This window comes from Erythrolamprus reginae, chromosome 9, assembly GCF_031021105.1.
Source record: "Erythrolamprus reginae isolate rEryReg1 chromosome 9, rEryReg1.hap1, whole genome shotgun sequence".
In the NCBI taxonomy this organism is placed as follows: domain Eukaryota; kingdom Metazoa; phylum Chordata; class Lepidosauria; order Squamata; family Dipsadidae; genus Erythrolamprus; species Erythrolamprus reginae.
Window position 1 is genome coordinate 2,387,581 of NC_091958.1, and position 21,146 is coordinate 2,408,726.

The 21,146-nt window shown below is 43.6% G+C and overlaps 2 protein-coding genes across 3 annotated transcripts; one reads left to right on the top strand and one right to left on the bottom strand.

Annotated features, from left to right (window-relative positions):
* Nucleotides 1-649: 649 nt before the first annotated feature.
* EMC8 (ER membrane protein complex subunit 8) lies at nucleotides 650-13,188 on the bottom strand. The gene is made up of 5 exons (XM_070761861.1): nucleotides 12,789-13,188; nucleotides 6,029-6,105; nucleotides 4,725-4,794; nucleotides 3,925-4,022; nucleotides 650-2,600 (listed from the first exon to the last, which is right to left on the bottom strand). Exons 1-4 carry the CDS (start codon nucleotides 13,014-13,016, stop codon nucleotides 4,017-4,019), a joined length of 381 nt encoding a protein of 126 aa, XP_070617962.1. The 5' UTR covers nucleotides 13,017-13,188; the 3' UTR covers nucleotides 650-2,600; nucleotides 3,925-4,016.
* COX4I1 (cytochrome c oxidase subunit 4I1) lies at nucleotides 13,156-20,482 on the top strand. Of its 2 annotated transcripts, XM_070761859.1 has the most exons (6): nucleotides 13,156-13,750; nucleotides 14,567-14,643; nucleotides 15,693-15,772; nucleotides 17,549-17,713; nucleotides 18,959-19,090; nucleotides 20,095-20,482. In XM_070761859.1, the coding sequence occupies exons 2-6, from the start codon at nucleotides 14,630-14,632 to the stop codon at nucleotides 20,229-20,231; spliced, it is 528 nt and encodes a 175-aa protein (XP_070617960.1). In that variant the 5' UTR covers nucleotides 13,156-13,750; nucleotides 14,567-14,629; the 3' UTR covers nucleotides 20,232-20,482. The 2 variants fall into 2 exon arrangements, with proteins under 2 accessions (XP_070617960.1, XP_070617961.1); XM_070761860.1 differs by lacking the exon at nucleotides 14,567-14,643 and having other exon boundaries at nucleotides 13,669-13,750.
* Nucleotides 20,483-21,146: the final 664 nt, after the last annotated feature.

Below are 21,146 nucleotides of genomic sequence, written 5' to 3' on the forward strand. Positions count from 1 at the left end.
TCCCCCATGCCTGACGGCAGAGGTGGGTTTTAAGGAGTTTACGAAAGGCAAGGAGGGTGGGGGCAATCCTAATCTCAGGGGGGAGCTGGTTCCAGAGGGTCGGAGCCACCACAGAAAAGGCTCTTCCCCTGGGTCCCGCCAGACGACATTGTTTAGTCGATGGGACCTGAAGAAGGCCAACTCTGTGGGACCTAACCGGTCGCTGGGATTCGTGCGGCAGAAGACTAATTCGAAGTTTATCATCACACATACAAGTAAAGATTGAGAAATGCTTTCAGCGTCGTTGTATTTTTCCTCCCTAGCTGAGGATCAGGCTAAAGCCAAGTGGAGATGTATTTCGGTGGACAATATAACCCGTAAAATTTTCCACATGCCCTCATGCCCGCACCCATCCGTCATTCGGCGTTGCCAGAGGTCTCCAGATCATTAGAGAGAAAGCAGGGCCTCTCAGCCAGCTATCTGAGGGCCAGGGCTTAGGCATTCCAGACACTCTTGCCAGAGAGTAGAGATTTTAAAAGCAGCCACTGCACGTAAGGGTACATTTAATTAGAAACCTTCATCTCAAGGAGCCAGGAAAATTCCTCCCTGCTATTCTCTGCTAAGGACCACTTTAGCCTAACAAACAGAATAATATCCACACCGCCTTACAAAAATGAGGCCTTGTTTTCACCAGCTTTATTTTCAAGGGGACGAAGGAAAAGAAAGCAACGTAAAAGCCCGGTTACTTTTTGAGTTATTGAGCACGCCATAAATAAAAGATTGCATTTAATACAGATTCAGTCGGGGGGGGGGGGGGAGAAACAACAACAACAACAAAAATAAGACATGTAAAAACATCGTAAGGAAGATGCACCCACCCGTGCTAAAAGTTATCCTTAAGCAAAAAGGAAAAAAAAAAATTCCCGAGGTAACACAGGGTTGCATTGTTCTAAAGACTCTTTTACATTTTTTACAGCACGAAACCGTTATGTTACAAACCGGAATCCAAAGAGCTCAACACGAAACCCGACTGTTAAGACGTTAAGTAACATTTGCTTGCAAGGGAAAAAGCATGAAAGCGAACAGGAACCATCAACAGTTGTGCTCTTCAACACTCCCTTTCACTAGACGGGTGACAGGACAGGGGTCCCTCAATGTTTGCACATGTGCTATGGAAGGCAGCGGGACCAACACCTCGATGGAAAATTGGACGGGCAGGTTTCCCAACCTTGGCAACTTGAAGGTATCTGGACTTCAACTCCCAGAATTCCCCAGCCAGCATTCGCTGGCTGGGGAATTCTGGGAGTTGAAGTCCAAATATCTCCAAGTTGCCAAGGTTGGGAAACACTGCTCTACAGCAAGAACATTTGGAGTGCATTGATTTTAAAAGGAGGGGGGCACGCACATTCTTCTCCCACCTGGTGTGCAAAGATTAACGTTTGCACTTATTTTATTTTTTTTTCCGGACTTGGAAAAAATCTGTTCTATGAAAACCTGAATAACTAAACAGAACTTGGAGAAACTCCGGAAGAGAATTGGCAAATTAGAGGAGTGTCTTTCAAAAGCACCACTCACAGCTGCCCTGAAGGCAAAGGCGGAGGGCAGGGTTTAAGGGTTACCTCCATCAAAATTGGTTGTTCAGGGATCGAAATCTGTAGCTGTAAACTTCTCTTCCTCTGTCTGTGCAATTAAACATTTTTTTAAAAAAATCACATTTCCCCGCTACGCCCCAGATGCAAGGATAAGGAGAAAGAGTTTGCTTTTTTGTGAACAAAAACATGCATTTATAATCCTCTTGGCTGTTTGGTCTATTCCATTCATACTGAATTTATGGAAAGGGGATCCTGTTCTATTCAGACAGACACTCAAACTGGAGAGTCAGAAAAATTGCAACCTTCCCAGAATAAGTAAAGAAACTTGGCAGCCTGTGGGGAGTTACCTAAAGGTTGTTCTCTCCCTGCATAATATATCTGTCAGCTGCAAGAAACCAGCCCTTGGAATAAGAGCTCCCAAAACTGTCCTGACCATGTAAAGTCCAATTGTTTACTGAGATGCAGCTTCTTTTAAAATAAAACTAGCTGTTAGCTCTGTGAGATATTTCATAAATCTTTTTTTTTAGAAAAATTATCTCTAAAGGATATGAAAAGTTAAGTTAAAACTTTTAAGACGAACGATTTGGAACAAGTAGACTGTGGTTGGAGAGGAAGAAGAACGCATCAGCAGAAGAAGAACAAAAGGCGAAGGACAGAAAAGGCTTCCAAATTTGGTGGATGCCCCAAAGATTCTCATTAAAAAGACTCGACTGCGTGGCAACACATCCTTCTCTAAGTGATGGGCCTCACTCACCTGAAGAAACCATCACCTTTCCCTATTTACATCTGAAGATTAATGCTCTCTCTTTTTTTTTTGCTTTCTCCGATACAGTGAAAAATCCCAGCGGGTCAAGTCGGGGGGAATCTTCTTAGCAGAGATGCAAAACCGCCTTGTTAATCTCTGGGTTTGTCCAGTCATTGCGAATGTCATCTAAGTGGTTATCGAAATCCACCAGGGTTTCATAGGACCGGCCGTCCAACAGAGACTCGGAGATCCTTTGGGCCTCTATCCAATCTTCGCAATAGTCACTAGCGTGGGAGAGGAGGGAGAAATCAAAGATGAGCGACTCTGCTCAAAGGGACGACGGGATGTCGGACAATGGATTTATGACCAACCCTCACATTTACAATGGTTACTACATTCTGGGGGGGGGGGGGGTCATGTGATTGTCACTGGCAGCTTTCAACAAGCAAAGTACAGCTGTGGTGGCGCAGTGGTTAGAGTGCAGTACTGCAGCCTACTTCTGCTGACTGCCAGCAATTTGGCAGTTTGAATCTCACCAGGCCCAAAGTAGACACAGCCTTCCATCCTTCAGAGGTGGGTAAAATGATGATCCAGATTGTTGGGGGTCACCTTTGAAAAGTGTTCGGAAACTTCAGATCGTGCAGAATGCAGCTGCAGAGAGCAATCAGGGCTTCCCTAAATATGCCCATGTTACACCAACACTCCGCAGTCTGCATTGGTTGCCGATCAATTTCCAGTCACAATTCAAAGTGTTGGTTATCACCTATAAAGCCCTTCATGGCATCGGACCCGAATATCTCCAGGACCGCCTTCTGCCGCACGAATCCCAGCAACCGATTAGGTCCCACAGAGTTGGCCTTCTCCAGGTCCCGTCGACTAAACAATGTTGGTTGGCAGGACCCAGAGGAAGAGCCTTCTCTGTGGCTGCCCCGGCCCTCTGGAACCCAGCTCCCCCCAGAGATTAGAACTGCCCCCACCCTCCTTGCCTTCTGTAAACTCCTTAAAACCCACCTTTGGTTTTTTTGGGGTTTTAAAAATGTTTTTAAATTATTAGATTTATTATGAATTGTTCTATTGCTGTTGTGAGCCGCCCTGAGTCTACGGAGAGGGGCGGCATACAAATCTAATAAATAGATAGATAGATAGATAGATAGATAGATAGAGAGAGAGAGAGAGAGAGAGAGAGAGAGAGAGAGAGAGAGAGAGAGAAGAAGAAAGAAAGAAAGAAAGAAAGAAAGAAAGAAAGAAAGAAAGAAAGAAAGAAAGAAAGAAAGAAGAGAGAGAGAGAGAGCTGGCCCTGTAAACCGCCCAGAGACGGCTGTAAAGCTGTATATTATTGCTTACTGCTAAAGTGAATGGGGGAAGCCAGATCTTTTTAGCCACCAAGGGATCTGCTTATCAGTCACAGCAAAAAAAGCTTTTAAAATAGTTGTGACTCACTTAGTGACTGCCTTGCTTAGCAATGAAAGTTCCACTCGTGACTGTGCTCGTTTTTAACGTTCATCCTTTGGTTTGGTACTTTTTGAATTTGAAGGGGGAGACTCAGTAAAAGCAGCGCCAAAGGTATCCATTTTTCAGGTGGGAAAGTTTTTTTTTAAGAATACTCACACGTGTGGGGTCTCTGCATCTCCATTTATTTTTCGTGGTGTTCGTACACATGAACTGCTGGTTTTAGGCACTTCATTGTAAATCTAGTGTTATCACACCTGAGTGCAGAACAGAAAAACCAGGAGTGTACTCGTGTTATACCAAAACATTAAAATGGAATATGTGAAGGCTAAAACATCTCACTCATTGCTATTCAGGGATAGATACGAATAACATGAAGTTAATATATAGAAGAAGGTGGCTTCCTGTCATTTCCAAAACCATTTCCAGGAAGGCTGCCACTCTCAACAGAAAATGACTGTCCTACAATCTTACATCAAGTTTATATTGATTTTTATATATTGTAAGCAGCCCTGAGTCCTTGGAGAGGTGTGGGCATATAAATCCATCCAACCAACCAACCAACCAACCAACCAACCAACCAACCAACCAACCAACCCATCGATCGACCAACCAACCAACCAACCAACCAACCAACCAACCACCCACCACCCACCCACCCAGCCACCCACCCACCCACCCAATAATAAATAAATAAATAAGCATGAAATAAACAAGAGACTTTGATTGCTCTAAATTGGTTCTATATAGATTGTTCATTTGAAAGTAAAAATCCTCAGTAGAACTCTCGGGTTATCAATTTTAATTTTTATCCTAATACATAATATAATAGCATAATATTTGTGCCCTGTATTGATGGTTGATAGTCCCTTCTTTTGTTAGATAACTCTTGAAGCAAGTCACTGAAGGAATTGACTATGAAATATAATATTAAAAATAAAACACGCAGAGACGCCTACCATTATGAGGGCTGTATCATTAAAGTTTTCTGCAATCCTGGAGGCGACTTTTTCGGCGAGCAGATTTGGACTACAAAATAAAGAGAAGAGAAGTTATCAGATAGGGTGCAACTAGCTTCCGTTAAAGCTGATAAGATAAGAAATAATTTCAGAAGAAACATTTATCTCATCGATAGCAGATAAAAATAATTCTCAACCCACACGAAAACGAGCGCCAAACTATTTTCTATTGTCTCCTCTTAGTATTCTTTAAAGTAGGAGTTGTCCGAACTTGGCAACTTTAAGGCTTGTGGACTTCAATTCCTGGGTAATTTTGGGAGTTGAAGCCCACAAGTCTTAAAGTTACCAAGTTTGGATAGTTTTTTGCTTTACTGCTGTAACACAAAAGCATGGACAACTCTGAAGAAACCAGGTAGGATACCACAGAGTTGGTCTCCTTAGGGTCCCGTCGACCAAACAATGTCAGCTGGTGGGACCTAAGGGAAGAGCCTTCTCTGTGGGAGCTCCGGCCCTCTGGAATCAGCTCCCCCCGGAGATTCGTACTGCCCCCATCCTCCTCGCCTTCCGAAAGAGTTTAAAAACTCATCTTTGCCGCCAGGCCTGGGGCTTTTAGATCTTCTCCCTGAGCAATGGATGTTTTCAATATGATTGTTGAATGATTGGTTTGATAAATTTTCTTTTAATTGCATTTAATGGTTGTTTTAATGTATTATTAATTGGATTCATATTATTGTTCTGTTTTTGTACTTGCTGTGAGCCACCCTGAGTCCTCGGAGAGGGGCGGCATACAAATCCAATTAAACAAACAAATACGAATCCCAGCGACCAGTTAGGTCCCACAGAGTTGGCCTTCTCCGGGTCCCGACGACTAAACAATGTCGTTTGGCGGGACCCAGGAGAAGAGCCTTCTCTGTGGCGGCCCCGACCCTCTGGAACCAGCTCCCCCCGGAGATTAGAACTGCCCCCATCCTCCTTGCCTTTCGTAAAGTTCTTAACACCCATCTCTGCCGTCAGGCATGGGGGAACTGAGACATCTCCCCCGGGCCTATACAGTTTATACATGGTATGTTTGTGTGTATGATTGCTTTTAATAATGGGGTTTTTAGCGTTTTTTAAATTATTAGATTTGTTCTTATATTGTTCTTGTTATTGTTGTGAGCCGCCCCGAGTCTACGGAGAGGGGCAGCATACAAATCTAATAAATAATAATAATAATAATAATAAATAAATAAATAAATAAATAAAGATTGTCTTGCAAAAGACGAATGAACTCAAGGATAAAGAAGACAAACCCAGCTACACACCTGGCATCCTTCATACGTTCATTTGCTTGGTAGTAGCCAGCTATTACGTAGCTGTTCTCTCGGCACCAAGAATCAATCTGAAAAGGTGATTAAAAAAATAATAATTATAAGCACCCAAAGACCATCAAGGCAGAGGCTAAAACAATAGATGTTTGCAGCGGACAGTTTTATTCAAATTGCAAACCGATTCCCATTTTCTTGAGAGTTATTGCACCCTGGAGTGTCGTTTGACACCCATTATCCGAACCTGCTGAAAGCTGCTGGAACGAAGGATAATGCAATTGGCAACCGGCTTTCACCTGCCAGCCAGATACTGTATCTCCAAAGGCGTGGTCTGTATACAAAACATGATCTTGTTAAGCTTCTTACGCGGGACTTGAAGTTCGTGACAAATTCTATGACTCTTGTTTTGCTAATGATAATTACCTACTGCAGGGGTCAGACACCTTTCACATAGAAACATTGAAGATTGACAGCAGAAAAAGACCTCCTGGTCCATATAGTCTGCCCTTATACTATGTTTATGCCAGGCATGTTTCAATTCATTTCCTGTGGATTGACCAACCACGTCTGCTGGAAGTTTGTTCCAAGCATCTACGACTCTTTCAGCCAAATAATATTTTCTCACTTTGCTTCTGATATTTCCCCCAACTAACCTCAGATTGTGTCCCCTTGTTCTTGTGTTCACTTTCCTATTAAAAACACTTCCCTCCTGAACCTTATTTAACCCTTTAACATATTTAAATGTTTTGATCATTTCCCCCCTTTCCCTTCTGTCCTCCAGACTATGCAGATTGAGTTCATGAAGTCTTTCCTGATAAGTTTGATGCTTAAGACCTTCCACCGTTTTTGTAGCCCGTCTTTGGACCCCTTCAATTTTATCAGGTGAGATCTCCAGAATTGAACACAATATTCCAAACGTGACACAGTATTCCAAATGAATAATTTAAAAAATCCTTTTTTATTTCACCAAAGTGTTTTCTGAACTAGCAGATCTAAGGAAACGGAGTGTGCTAAAAAGTGCTACCACGTCAATTGTAACTCTGTTTGCTGTCTTGTTTTTGGTGGAGTGGATAGAGCGATCTGGGATCAAATAGGATGTCTGCCCGGATGTTTCCATTCATTTTTACTCACAGATTTTGCCATCTGTAAAATGCCCTGTAATCCAGCATATTAGAGAAAGTAAAACAGATCCATGAATGAAATTTCTATGTGAGAAATACTCTTGTTGGCTTTATCAGGGGTTTCTGAGCCTGGCCACTTTAAGACTTGTGAACTTCAACTCCCAGAATTCTGGGAACGGAAGTTCACAACTCTTAAAGTGGCTACGTTTAGAGACCCCCCTGAGCCGGGGTAGTGCAGTGGTTAGAGTTTGCAGCACTGCAGGCTCCTTCAGCTAACCGCTAGCCGTAGTTCAGCAATTCAAATCTCACCAAAGGCTCAACGTTGACTCAGCCTTCCATCCGTCCAAGGTGGGTCAAAGGAGGACCCATATTGTTGGGGACAATAAAGTGATTCTGTAAATTGCTTAGAGAGGGCTGCACAAATCCCAGCGACCAGTTAGGTCCCACAGAGTGGGCCTTCTCCGGGTCCCGTCAACTAAGGGGAAGAGCCTTCTCTGTGGCAGCCCCGGCCCTCTGGAACCAACTCCCCCCCCGAGATTAGAATAGCCCCCACCCTCCTTGCCTTTCGTAAGCTCCTCAAAACCCACCTCTGACGTCAGGCATGGGGGAACTGAGATAATCTTTCCCCCTAGGCTTCTACAATTTATGCATGGTATGTTTGTATGTATGATTGGTTTTATAACAAGGGTTTTTAGCTGTTTTAGTATTGGAGTTTTACATTCTGTTTTTATCACTGTTGTTAGCCGCCTCGTGTCCACGGAGAGGGTCGGCATACAAATCCAAATAATAAATAATAAATAATAAACTCTGCACAGGCTCTGTTCTGTTGGGCTCTCTGGTAGAATCCTCCCAAAAATTCACAGGTACAAATTTCAGACACACACACGTTTGAAAATTCAAAACAATGTTCTTTATAATGAAAAGTCACTTAAACCAAGCCCTCTTTTGGTATAGCAAAGAGCCCTCGTCTCCAAACAAACTGGTAATTTGTGCAAGTCCCTTATCAGTTCTGAGATACTTAGCTTGCAGCTGTGAGACAATTCACAGTCCTTCTTCTTTCACAAAGTGAAACACACTTTGCTCTGGTTTAGTTTCAAAGCGGGGGAAAATCAGCACACAAAAAAGTCAAAGTCAGTAAAGCAGTCACGAAACACCACGATCAGATAATCCTCCACAATGGCCAAACCCACAGGCTGCTATTTATAGCAGCCTCACTAATGACCACAGCCCCACCCAACCACAGGTGGCCTCATTTTCTTTGATAATAATCTCTCAGTTGTTGCTGCCTATGCATCGCTCTCTGCATGTGTGGCTGTATCATTAACTCTTGTTCTGAATCCAAGGAGGAGCTAGATAATTGATCTCCTTCTGAGCTGTCTGCCCCACTCTCCTCCTCCCTGTCACTCAGGTCTTCTTGGTCAGAGGAGCCTTCATCATCAGATTCCACAGGCCTGCAGCATGTGGATCTCTCCCCCACACCCAGGGGGCAGGAGCTGGGCCAGAGCTAACCACAACAATAGAGAAAGAGAACCTTTGTTTTTCAATGGGGTTGTGCACGGATGTTACCTAGCTAGCTCATGAAACGTCTGCAAAAACCCCACCAGGTTCATAAAGCACCGTGGACACCTTGTTCAATTCAACCCTGAGCTACAAATGTTCTCCACTATTGGCACCTTGTTCTTCAACCTCGGATCATTTCCATGGAAAATGAAAAGAAGAGCTAATCCAACAAGACAGAGACAAGGCACAGATGGCCCAAGCAAGAACAAAGGAACCGCTCATTCTCCCCCTCCCCTTCCATCTGTAATTCCTTCCAACAATATTGAGAGGTGGGTCAGCAGAGGTTGAATTTGGGGGGGAAGGGGAATAAAACAGTTTATTAATTCCATCATGAGTGGCCCACATCCAAAACGGATGACAGCTAGGAATGCAGGCTCTAAGGAAGCCCCGACAGATAAAATCTGGCGATAAGGCTCAAATCATGTCTTTTTCCTCCCAGAAGGCACATTAACTAGGGTCAGCCTTTATATAAAACTGTTTTGTCGTAATGTACCGTATCATCTAATCTGGCATAAAGCTTCATTAAAATACTTACAAAGAATTAATTGTGAGGAGGCCCAACCTGATCTGAATGCATTTATCCAAACTCAGATTCTGGCCCTTTGAAGCCACCAACATTTGCTTCTCATAATGAGATTATCTGATTAAGATAATCCAGTGATTTAGGGAAACGGGAAAAACTACCCAGCAATTATGTATATTCCAGCCATTTTTAAAAAAAAAAAGAAAAGGGGGCCCGGGAACCAGTTTCCCAAACATTCTGACCTTCTGTTTCCCAAACACATCTATCTCATTGTTTAGCAGCTGTGTTTCTAGCCCCAAATTAAACTGTCTAAGAGCTTTGCAAATAATCTCTTCCACTGAAATGATGTGGGTGCGTTTTGTTATGCTCTCGTTTAGAGCCACCTGCCATTGCAATCAAAACAATACTAAAGGCCTTAAAATTGTTGTTTGAATAGCCAGCAGGTTAAGATCGGGCAAGTCAAAACTAAACAAACAGAAAATGTTTTGGTACTAATATTCTTTGATTGCTCTTTGGCTTACACACCTTGTCCTTGACTTGGAACAGTTGATTTAATGACCGCTCAAATTTACGACACTGAAAAAGTGACTTAGAATCATTTTTCACACTTATATGACCACTGCAGGATGCCCATGGGCACAAGATTGAAATTGAAGAGGATTGGCAACTATTTATGACAGCAGGGATCACATGATCCCTGACTATCAAAGTCGATGGGGGAGCCAGATTCGTTCAACACCTGCCGTGATTCACTTAAAACCTGGAGCAAGCAAGGTCGTAAAATGGAACAAAAGTTCACTTAGCAAACGTCTCACTTAGCAACGGAAACTTTGGGCTCAATTGTAGTCACAGATCAAGGACTAATTGTACTGTTTTCATATCTAGGACCATTTCACTTTTCCGGTTCACATTACTGGATCAGACTGCAAGCCGTCAAGATTTTGCTAGACAGCATCCAGCACTTGGTGAGAAAACAGTTCCCCATCTTTCACCTGCTAAATTTCTCTTCTCCACTGAATTACAGTCTTATGCTTTACGAGCTTGGCCAGATGGGTAGCCAAGCCTGGCAGAATAGCCAGGTCAATCATACTTTTCACTTCTCATTATTTCTACTGGCCATCTGCAACTCAAGCTGTCAACTCTAATTACTTGCAGGGAACAGCGGTGACAAAAAGTTCCCTGAAGATAGATCAGGGTCTTGACCTTCTAAGACAGGAGACACTATCTCTAATTAAGTCTTCTCAATCTGTCCTAAGTCCCCCATAGCAAATACACCCCCCTACCCCCATTTACTAAGTGATTCAGCCTTCAGAGTTTCCAATTCAGCTGGAAACACACAAATTCAATTGCTTGGATTTGTTGGTATGCAGACTCACAACTGTCCAGGTTCTACAGTAGCTGTATTTTCAATCCCACCCGGTATAAATTGCAAGCCTAATTTTGTGGATATTTTCACGGAAGACTTTTGCCTCTCTAAAAGCTTGGTGATAAAGCGACAGTGTTTAATAGGAAGATGTTTGTTGGTATGCAGGGAGACTTTTCAGATCCATGCAGAAAATGATATTTTTCCAAATATTTTTAGCTACAGCTAACATGCAAAGCCCAGAAGCATCTTGCAGATCTCCTTGTGGAAAAGCCCAGGGGGTGAGGCCAAGATAACCGTGTCCTGGAGTCCCACAATCCCCTTGTGCGACCTTCCAACAAGCAAAATTCATGGTGCTGGTAGTGGGAAGCTAGATTCACTTAACAATCAGGTGGCTAATTTAACGGCAGTGATTTACTTAACAATTGTGGTGAGAAACATCATAAAAGGGGTCAAAACTCACTTAATGTCTCAGTTAAAGATATTCATTTTGGACTCAATTGTGGTCATAAGTCAAGGACCGCTCATGTATTTTCTTTGGGGCTGGATAGACTGCTCCCATTGGGGGAGGCTTCTAGCCTCCCAAGCCGAGCGGCCCCTCATTAACTTAGAACTTAGACTAACTTTATTGTCACTTTAAATGTACATTAAAAATGAAATTTCGTGGCATGCAGCTCTCCAAGGGTCACTACCTCCAATATGCACAATAGGAACATGACAAAAATATCGACTGATCCATCAACCTATTGATCAACAATTGGGGAAAACAGATATCCTCTTTTCCCCAAAATAAGACACCTCCTGATAATAAGCCCAATCGAGCTTTTGAGTGCATGGCAATACGGCCAAGTACTTATTTCAGGGTTCAAAAAAATAGAAGAGAGGGTCTTATTTCCAGGGAAACATGGTAGATAGATAGACAATAGATATAGAGAGACGATATAGATAATGATAGATGATATAGGTAGATGATGTTTAACTCCTACCCTCAAAACGTCACTATAAAGCACTGCACACCAGAACAACTAGACACAAGAACAGTCGTCCCCCCCCACGCCATCACTCTGCTAAACAAATAATAAGGAGCTAGGGTGGCGCAGCAGGTAGAGTGCTGTACTGCAGGCCACTGAAGCTGACTGTAGATCTGTAGGTCAGCGGTTCAAATCTCATCACCGGCTCCAGGTTGACTCAGCCTTCCATCCTTCCGAGGTGGGTCAAATGAGGAGCCGGATTGTGGGGGCCATAGGCTGGCTCTGTTAAAAAAAAGTGCTATTGCTAATATGTTGTAAGCTGCCCTAGGTTTAAGGAGAAGGGCGGCATAAAATCAAATAAATTCTCTCAGCATTGTCAAACTATTCACTAAGACTGCACTACTATTAGTGTTCTGGTCATTCTTATCACCCACCTCCACCCACTTATGACTGGATGGCTGTCATTTGTTGCTTGTATCCTTACAATTTATATTAGTATTGTTTTCTGATTTCTTATTTGTACCCTAAGACAGTGTTTCCCAACCTTGGCAACTTTTTAAAATAATAATAATAATAATAATAATAATAATAATAATAATAATAATAATAATTATTATTATTATTAATTAGATTTGTATGCCACCCCTCTCCGAAGACTCGGGGCGGCTCACAACAGTAATAAAAAACAACATAGTAGTGGAACAAATCTAATATTAAAAAACATATAAAACCCTATCATTATTTTAAAAAATCAAACAGCACATTCATACCAAACATAAAGCAAAGTATAAAAAAGCCTGGGGGAAAGGTGTTTCAACTCCCCCATGCCTGGCGGTATAAGTGAGTCTTGAGTAGTTTACGAAAGACAGGGAGGGTGGGGGCAGTTCTAATCTCCGGGGGGAGTTGGTTCCAGAGGGCCGGGGCCGCCACAGAGAAGGCTCTTCCCCTGGGGCCCACCAAACGGCATTGTTTAGTCGACGGGACCCGGAGAAGGCCAACTCTGTGGGACCTTATCGGTCGCATTTATTTATTATTTGCTGCCTGGGGAATTCTGGGAGTTGAAGTCCAGATCTCTTCAAGTGGCCAAAGTTGGGAAACACTGCCCTAAGACAATCATGATTCTGGACATAGGCACCAAAGACAGATTCCTTTTATCATCCCCCCCCCAGGGCGGACTGCGCCTGGCCAGGGAGGCTCTATGGGCCGCCACCACCCTCACCAGGCTGAGCGCCACCTCCAGCATGGGCGCCAGGGCCAGACTGCCGTGGAAGAGCGGGATGCAGTCCACCAGGAGCGTGTGGGCAGGAGGCGCCGCCGGCTCCCGTTCCCGGCTCCGCTGACCCGCCGGCGGCTGCTTCTCGGCCACCAGCAGCCCGTTGACGGCGCAGTGCGGGTACTTGGCGCCGTGCAGCACCATCTTGCAGTATGCCTGCGTGCTCAGCTTCATTTTCGCCGCTTCTTTCGCCTCACGGGCCGCCGGCTGCCCAGGCCCGGAGGTGAGGCGGTTGGGGGGGAATGGTGGGAAGGTCGCAAAAACGCCGCAAAAACAGTCGGGGGTGCCGTAAAGGAGAGGCGCGCGCGTGCGCAGATGGGAGGGGAAAGCAAAGGGAGTGGAGGCGAAGAGAGGGCGCGCGCGCGCAGCCCACTTTTAAGCCCGTCTCTATGGTCTGCGAATGGTGATTAAAGCGGCCGCGACCATAAAGGAAGCTGCGTGCTAGAGGGGCCATCAATACAGTCATTTGAGGCGGGGTAGGCAAAGGTGGCTCTTCTATGACATGTAGGCTTCCCAGAATCCCTCAGCTTACCATGATTGGCTCAGGATTTCTGAGAATTGAAGTCCAAAGTCATAGAAGAGCCAATTTGCCCTACCCTTGGTAAGGCAGAATCCTGCTGGGCTGGGAATTATGGGTTTTGCACCCGTCTAAGCAAAGAACTGACACCCTTGCTCTGATACCCCCTTTCCCTTTCCAACCTCAGCACCTAAGAAAGAAAAGGCGGAAATGGGCCACTCTTCACTTCGTAGCTCTATGGCACCAGCTCCATTCCTCCCCGCCCTGGCTCAGTCCGCCGCTGTCCCGTCGTGCCCTGAGCCTCCCTAACTTCCGGCCTGCCCTGCCGTGCGCCTCCCGTATTCTCCTTCCGTCCTCCATCTCCGGCTGTAGAGGACACGGGCCGTCTCGGGTGGGTGGCTGGCGGGGAGGCTCCCTTTGCTCCCCCTCACCCCGCGGGACTGACGGGAGGCGGAGGGGCTGCCGGCGGGAGTGGGGGGTGAGGCGGAGACCGCGGGAGAGGCCGAGTCGGGAGGGGCGGAAATAGCTCTCCCGGGCGCCCCGCACTACAAAGCCCATCGTCCGCAGCCGGGGCCTGTCTGTAGTGGCGGTGTCCAGAAGCTTTCTCGCGAGATGTGTGTCACTTTTTGTGGGATGGGGAACTCCCCAGTGACAGACACACGCGGGGCTGGCCTGTCAAACAAGGGGCAATTTTTTTATTTATATTTATAATATTTGTAACATATATTTATTATGTGTTATATATTATATTATTTATAATGTTTATAACGTGGAAAAAAACAGCTCAGTTTGGGAGTGAGGTGGGGTCATTTTTAATAATACTGGGTTTTACAGACTAGTATGTTTAGTTTTTTTAATTAATTGGATTTATAATTGGATGATTATATGGTATCGTTCTTTTTTATGTGTTGTAAACCTCCCCGAGTCATCGGAGAGGAGTAGCATATAAATCCAGATAGGTAGGTAGGTAGGTAGGTAGATAGATACGTAGATACATACGTAGATACATATGTAGATGGATGGATAGGATAGGATAGATAAGATAGAGATACACAGATAGAGATAGATAGACAGACAGACAGGCTAAAAACCCCAACCCACCTCACAAGGTTGTTGTTGAAAGGAAGGAGGCGGGGAGGAAATAAAAATACAGATGTGTACATGCCAACTAGGTGATTTTGGTCTCACTTCTTTTCTCTCCCTTTAGCCCACCTGACGGTGGTGAGAAAAATAAGACAGGTGTGATAATAACACCTGGAGCAGCAATAATATGGGAGGTGGGAGGTAAGCTTGTCAACTTAAGTATGTGTTTAGATAGATAGGTTAAAAAATAATAGGTAAGAGATGATAGGATGGATAGATAAAAAGATATGATAATAGGTAAAAATGATAATAGGAAAGACAGACAGATGGTAGAGCTGTTAGATAAGATAGGATAGATTGATGATTGATTACAGGTAAGAGAAATGATTGGGTGGATGGATCGATTACTAGATAATAATGTGGGATGTGGGAGGTAGGCTTGTCAAGCATGTGTTAAAAAGATGTAAAAATAAATTAAAAATAAATTAAAAGTAAATTAAAAAAATAATAGGTAAGAGAGATTATTGAGTGGATGGATAGATAGGAAGATATGATAATAGGTAGAAATGATAATAGGATAGACAGACAGTAGAGATGTTAGGTTAATTATTCATTGATTAATTATACGTAAGAGAAATGATTGGATGAATGGATAAATGGATTGCTAGATGGATAATACATAAGGTAAAGAGATGCTGGGATAGACAGAATAAAAATAAGTTCATGCAGATTCACCTGTTCCTAGGTGTTGAGGATCCTAGACAATAACATGAGATATAAATCTTCATGAGAATGAATCTGTCTCTGCCCATTTTGATGGGGGGTAAACTGAGCTCGCTGGGGTTGACTTTTGAAAGTAGCTCTGTAACAGACTCTGGTTGTGGAGAAATAAACCTTCTGGAACTGGACATATCTGTGATCTAGGGTGATTAGGATTGGTTGTATCTTGAAAATATTGCTGCAAAGCAGATTAATTAGAAATGTTCCCTGGGGTATCTGCTAAACAGAGAATCTTATATTAGGATTGAAACATTTCTTCACCCCCCTCTGTATTCTTTGTATTGTTGCTTAGAAGATCCTTTTATTCTTAAAAACTTCAGTCTAAATTGGCATCATTTCCAAATGCAACAGAAGCTCTTGTTGTGATACCTGAAAAAAACATGGCATTTAGAAGAACATTGCAATTGGTGGGTTCTTAGTAATTTGTGCTTCATAATGTTCTATTTTTGTTGTTGTTGTTGTTGTTTCAGGATGTTGGCTGCTAGGGCATTCAGCCTTATTGGCAGGCGTGTTTTGTCCACTTCTGTCTGTGCAAGAGCTCATGGACATGGTAAGCCAGCCATTTGCATCATCTTAACTGGTAGCTTGAAAATTGTTTTTGACGTGCATTTCAATGTAGGGATGCAAACTCCCTTTCTAATAGTTCTCTAAATTCTCTGTCTAAATTCTTTTGTTGTGTTCTCATCATGCACTATAACACTTCTCTAAAATTAAAATGACAGTTCCCGTATCTACCTAGTAGAGAACTTCATGTTAAATATATAACTGAGTTGATCTCAGTCTGTTTTGCAGGATCCAGTCTGAGTCAATCACTGGGACCAGAGGTTTAGTCTTCCGGCTTTCCATACTTGTGTTGGAGCCCAACCTCAGGGAACTCCCTACCTGACTCTGTAGTATCATCACCTAATCTCCAAAACTTTACCTTTATAAACTATCTACTGGTGACCTCTCCCAATTCCTAAGAGGTCAGTAAGGGGCCTGCATAAGTCTCCAGCATGCCTTCCATTCCCTGTCCTAATGTTTCTCTCTTACTAGTAATCATGTATATAGTTACTAGTTATCATGTATATAAACATTGTTATATCTTTGTATACTACCAATATGTACTTGACAAAACAAACAAATAAATAAATAAAATAAACTTCTGTCTACCAACTTGGAAGACCAAAACTCTGGTCCTGGTGACTGGCCCAGATTGGATCCTGCAACACTATCCTGGGACACATATTTGCCTTCATCCATCAGTCTCTTTTATCTTTTGTCTTGCCAATCATAGTGGCCTGATGGATCCAAATCTAATTTTCAGGAATTCTTCGTAATAGCTTCTTCTAGAGGAATAATAAAAAACCAGGGATTTTTTTTTGGCCATGCCAAATCTTTGGAGAATGAAAACCTGGATGCTTATTCTTCGGTTTTTATATTTCTGCCTTGCTAACGTCCTTCAAAGTTTCCAGGTCATATATTAGAATAATAATAATACTTTGTTATGTTGTATTGTATTTTATATTTATTATTTATTTATTTATTTATTACTTGGATTTGTATGCCGCCCCTCTCCGAAGACTCGGGGCGGCTCACAACATGTAAAAAGACAAATCATAAGTAATCAACAATTTAAAATTTTAAAGATTTAAAAAACCCCACAAACTAACAGACTCACACACAAGCATATATAAATTCAACGTGCCCAGGGGGGGGATGTTTCAATTCCCCCATGCCTGACGGCAAAGGTGGGTTTTAAGAAGTTTACGGAAGGCAGGAAGAGTAGGGGCAGTTCTAATCTCCGGGGGGAGTTGGTTCCAGAGGGCCGGTGCCGCCACAGAGAAGGCTCTTCCCCTGGGGCCCGCCAACCGACATTGCTTAGTTGACGGGACCCGGAGAAGGCCCACTCTGTGGGACCTAATTGGTCGCTGGGATTCGTGCGGCAGGAGGCGGTCTCGGAGATATATTTGTATAAAATATATTTTATATTTTATATTTAATTCTATATCAATATAGAATTATATTCTATATATAATGAGCTGAGTTGGCGCAGCAGGTAGAGTGCAGTACAGCAGGCTGCTAAACCTGACTGCTAGATCTGTAGGTCAGCAGTTCAAATCTCACCACGGGCTCCAGGTTGACTCAGCCTTCCATCCTTCCGAGGTGGGTAAAATAAGGATCCGGATTGTGGGGAAAATACGCTGGCTCTGTTAAAAAAGTGCTATTGCTAACATGTTGTAAACCTTACTTGCCCTGAGTCTTAAGGAGAAGGGCGGCATTAAAAAAAAAAATCAAATAAATAAATAAATATTTTATTACTTTATTTTTCTTGTCTTGCCAACAGAAGTTACACAAGCACCACGTTATACTCAGCCCATCTATGAGGATTACCCTCTGATTCCTTTGCCGGATATTCCATTTATACAAGACCTGAGCCCCGAGCAGAAGGCCCTGAAGGAGAAAGAGAAGGGCTCGTGGACCTCCCTCAGCCCGGAAGAAAAGATTGCTCGTGAGTAATGCCGCAGAGGGAGAGATGTTTCCAAGAGATGAAAAGAATCTTGCAACCAAAATGACCCGGTCTATTTAAATGCAGGTCGTCCTCAAATTACAACCGTCCCGGAGTCTGCCTGTTAGTTTTAAGTCTGGATTTATTTATTTTATTTATTTAATTGGATTAATGTCTCTCCGAGGACTCCGGGCGGCTCACAGCGTATACAAAGACAGGACAGTAATATAAATCTAATTAATACTACATTAAACACAACCATTAAATTAATTAAAAGAAAGTAAAACCTATCAAACCAATCATTCAACACTCCTACTTAAAACATTCATTGATCAGGGGGAAGATCTAAAAGTCCCAAGGCTGGTGGCAAAGATGAGTTTTTAAGCTCTTTCGGAAGGCGAGGAGGGTGGGGGCAGTGCAAATCTCTGGGGGGAGCTGATTCCAGAGGGTCGGGGATCCCACAGAGAAGGCTCTTCCCCTAGGTCCCGCCAGCTGATATTGTTTGGTCCACGGGATCCTAAGGAGGCCAACTCTGTGGGACCTCACCGGTCACTGGGATTCGTGTGTCAGAAGGCGGTCTTGGAGATAATCTGGTCCTATGCCATGTAGGGCTTTATAGGTCATAACCAACACTTTGAATTGTGCCCGGAAACGGATTGGTAGCCAATGCAGTCGGCGGAGTGATGGCGAGATGTGGGCATTTCTTGGAAGGCCCAAGACTGCTCGGGCGGCTGCATTTTGATGATTGTAAAGCAGGTCATCACATGACCGATTCAATTTTATGACTCTGGTTGTTTTTTTCAACGACGGTTACGTGAGTCATCGCTCAGTAGGGGGTGTTTTTGACATAAAGCTGGGAGAAACAGGCTGCTTTTCAGCAAGAAGTCTTGGGAGAGGGACGGCATACAAATCTAATTAATAATAATAATAATAATAATAATAATAATAAAAAAAAAAAAGAAGGTCAGAAATCAGAGTTATCTGATTTTGAGATGCTAAAAAGGGCCGTAAATATAGGCCGGTTGCCAAGTGCCCAACTTGCAGTCACATGACCACCTTTGAGGGGAGAGGTGGTTCCGTTGTAATTTTGAACGGTCATAAGTTGAGGGCTACCTGTATGTAAATGAATGTCCGGTTGTGAGCATTGGTCTGGCTACATTAAGGGAGGGGAGATATTTTGTACTTTGACAAAGAAGGATTTTTGTCCCTTCCCTCTTCCCTTCTGTCTCTCTCTCCTTCTCGTTCCAGTCTACCACATCAAATTTGACAAAACATTTGCTGAAATGCTGAAGCCATCGAATGAATGGAAGACGGCAGTCGGTTTAGCTGGCTACATGGTTGCCCTGGCGGCTTTCTTTTTCATTTGGGAGGTTCTGTATGGTAAGCCACCCCCTTTGTAGGGAATTCTTTTTGGGCACGGGAAAATGTTCAGCTGATACCCACACAAACACGTTGTTGGGAGAATTTTATCTAGTGGGAAAGGGAGAGCTTCCCACATTTTGTTTGGTTCCCTAATACAAGGATAGGGAGGGTGGTGGGGCACTAAACGTTCAAGCCCAAGAGAACTCTACTACTGGCCCTCTCCAAGCCGTCCTCTCTCTCTCTTTTTTCTTTTTAAATTAAATCCAAAAGAAACCAAAAGGGAGGAAGAAGGAAAAGGGGAGGGATAGGAAGGGAAGGGGGAGATGAGGAGGGAGGGAAGGAAGGAAGGCAGGGAGGCCAGAGAAGGGAAGGAAATGAAAGAGGAAAGGGAGGGAGGCAGGGAGGCCAGAGAAGGGAAGGAAATGAAAGAGGAAAGGGATGGAGGAAGGAAGGAAATGAAAGAAGGGAGGGAGGGAAGGAAAGAAGGCCAGACAAGGGAGGAAAGAGGAAAGGGAGTGAGGAAGGAAATGAAAGGAGGGAGGAATCAGGCCAGAGAAGGAAGGAAATGAAAGTGGGGAGGGAGGGAGGAAGGGAGAGAGGGAGGCCAGAGAAAGGAAGGAAATGAAAGAGGAAAGGGAGGGAGGAAGGAAGGAAGAGCTAAAAGATCTCCAAAAATTCAGGACATATATTTACAGACACACGTATCTCAATAAGTGGAAGCCATGGTTCATTACCGTTGTCCTTAGCTAATTGCCTTAATTCTGCAGACCACTCAATAGTTGGGGGGGGGGCATACTTTTGCCTCTCCAAACATGTAAAGAGAGATGAGCTAAGGGGGGTCCTAAGGGTGTGTGAAGACGCCCTGTGAATTTGCAAACACAACAAGTGAGCCCCTGAATTAACCACGAGAGCCTTTTCTCTTTTGAGAGCGCCTGCCATGGCCCGACGCCCATCGCTTGGGAGAGGTTAGTTGTTGCCGGTTAACTGGGATTGTCTCACACCGTGATCTCGTCCAATTGCAGTTTTGAAACCGGTCCCCCACACTCTATCGGAGGAGTGGAAAGCCATGGAGCTGCGGAGGCACCTGGATATGAAACCGGACCCAATTACCGGCCTTTGCTCCAAGTGGGATTACGAGAAGAACGAGTGGAAAAAATAAAAACCTCCCCCAGCCCCACTTCTCTCGGGATGTGAAAGTCTGACACCATTTCTTCATCTCTAGGTTGCAGCCCTGCCTAGAGTGAAATAGAATCCTATCCTTGTTTAAAACCATAACAGGCTTACGTACCCGGAATTGTTGAACTGTTCCTACAGGTTAATGTGCAGAATTGCTCCTAAACTAAATCCTGTTCGCAATTACTATTCCTTTTTTTTTTTGGCAGGAAGATTAAAAATTATAATTAAAAAAAAGAAGAAGCATTGGGCTGTTTATTTGGCGTGGAACGATTTGTTTAAAATATCTGAAATAACTGACTTGTTGGGTTAAACGGAGCTTTGGTAGGGAAGGTTTGCCTATTTGCCGATGACTCTAAAGTGTGCAATAGGGTTGATATTCCTGGAGGCGTCTGTAATATGGTAAATGATTTAGCTTTACTAGATAAATGGTCAAAGCAATGGAAACTGCAGTTTAATGTTTCCATATGTAAAATAATGCACTTGGGGAAAAGGAATCCTCAATCTGAGTATTGCATTGGCAGTTCTGTGTTAGCAAAAACTTCAGAAGAGAAGGATTTAGGGGTAGTGATTTCTGACAGTCTCAAAATGGGTGAACAGTGCAGTCAGGCAGTAGGGAAAGCAAGTAGGATGCTTGGCTGCATAGCTAGAGGTATAACAAGCAGGAAGAGGGAGATTGTGATCCCCTTATATAGAGCGCTGGTGAGACCCCATTTGGAATACTGTGTTCAGTTCTGGAGACCTCACCTACAAAAAGATATGGACAAAATTGAAGGGGTCCAAAGACGGGCTACAAGAATGGTGGAAGGTCTTAAGCATAAAACGTATCAGGAAAGACTTCATGAACTCCATCTGTATAGTCTGGAGGACAGAAGGAAAAGGGGGGACATGATCGAAACAT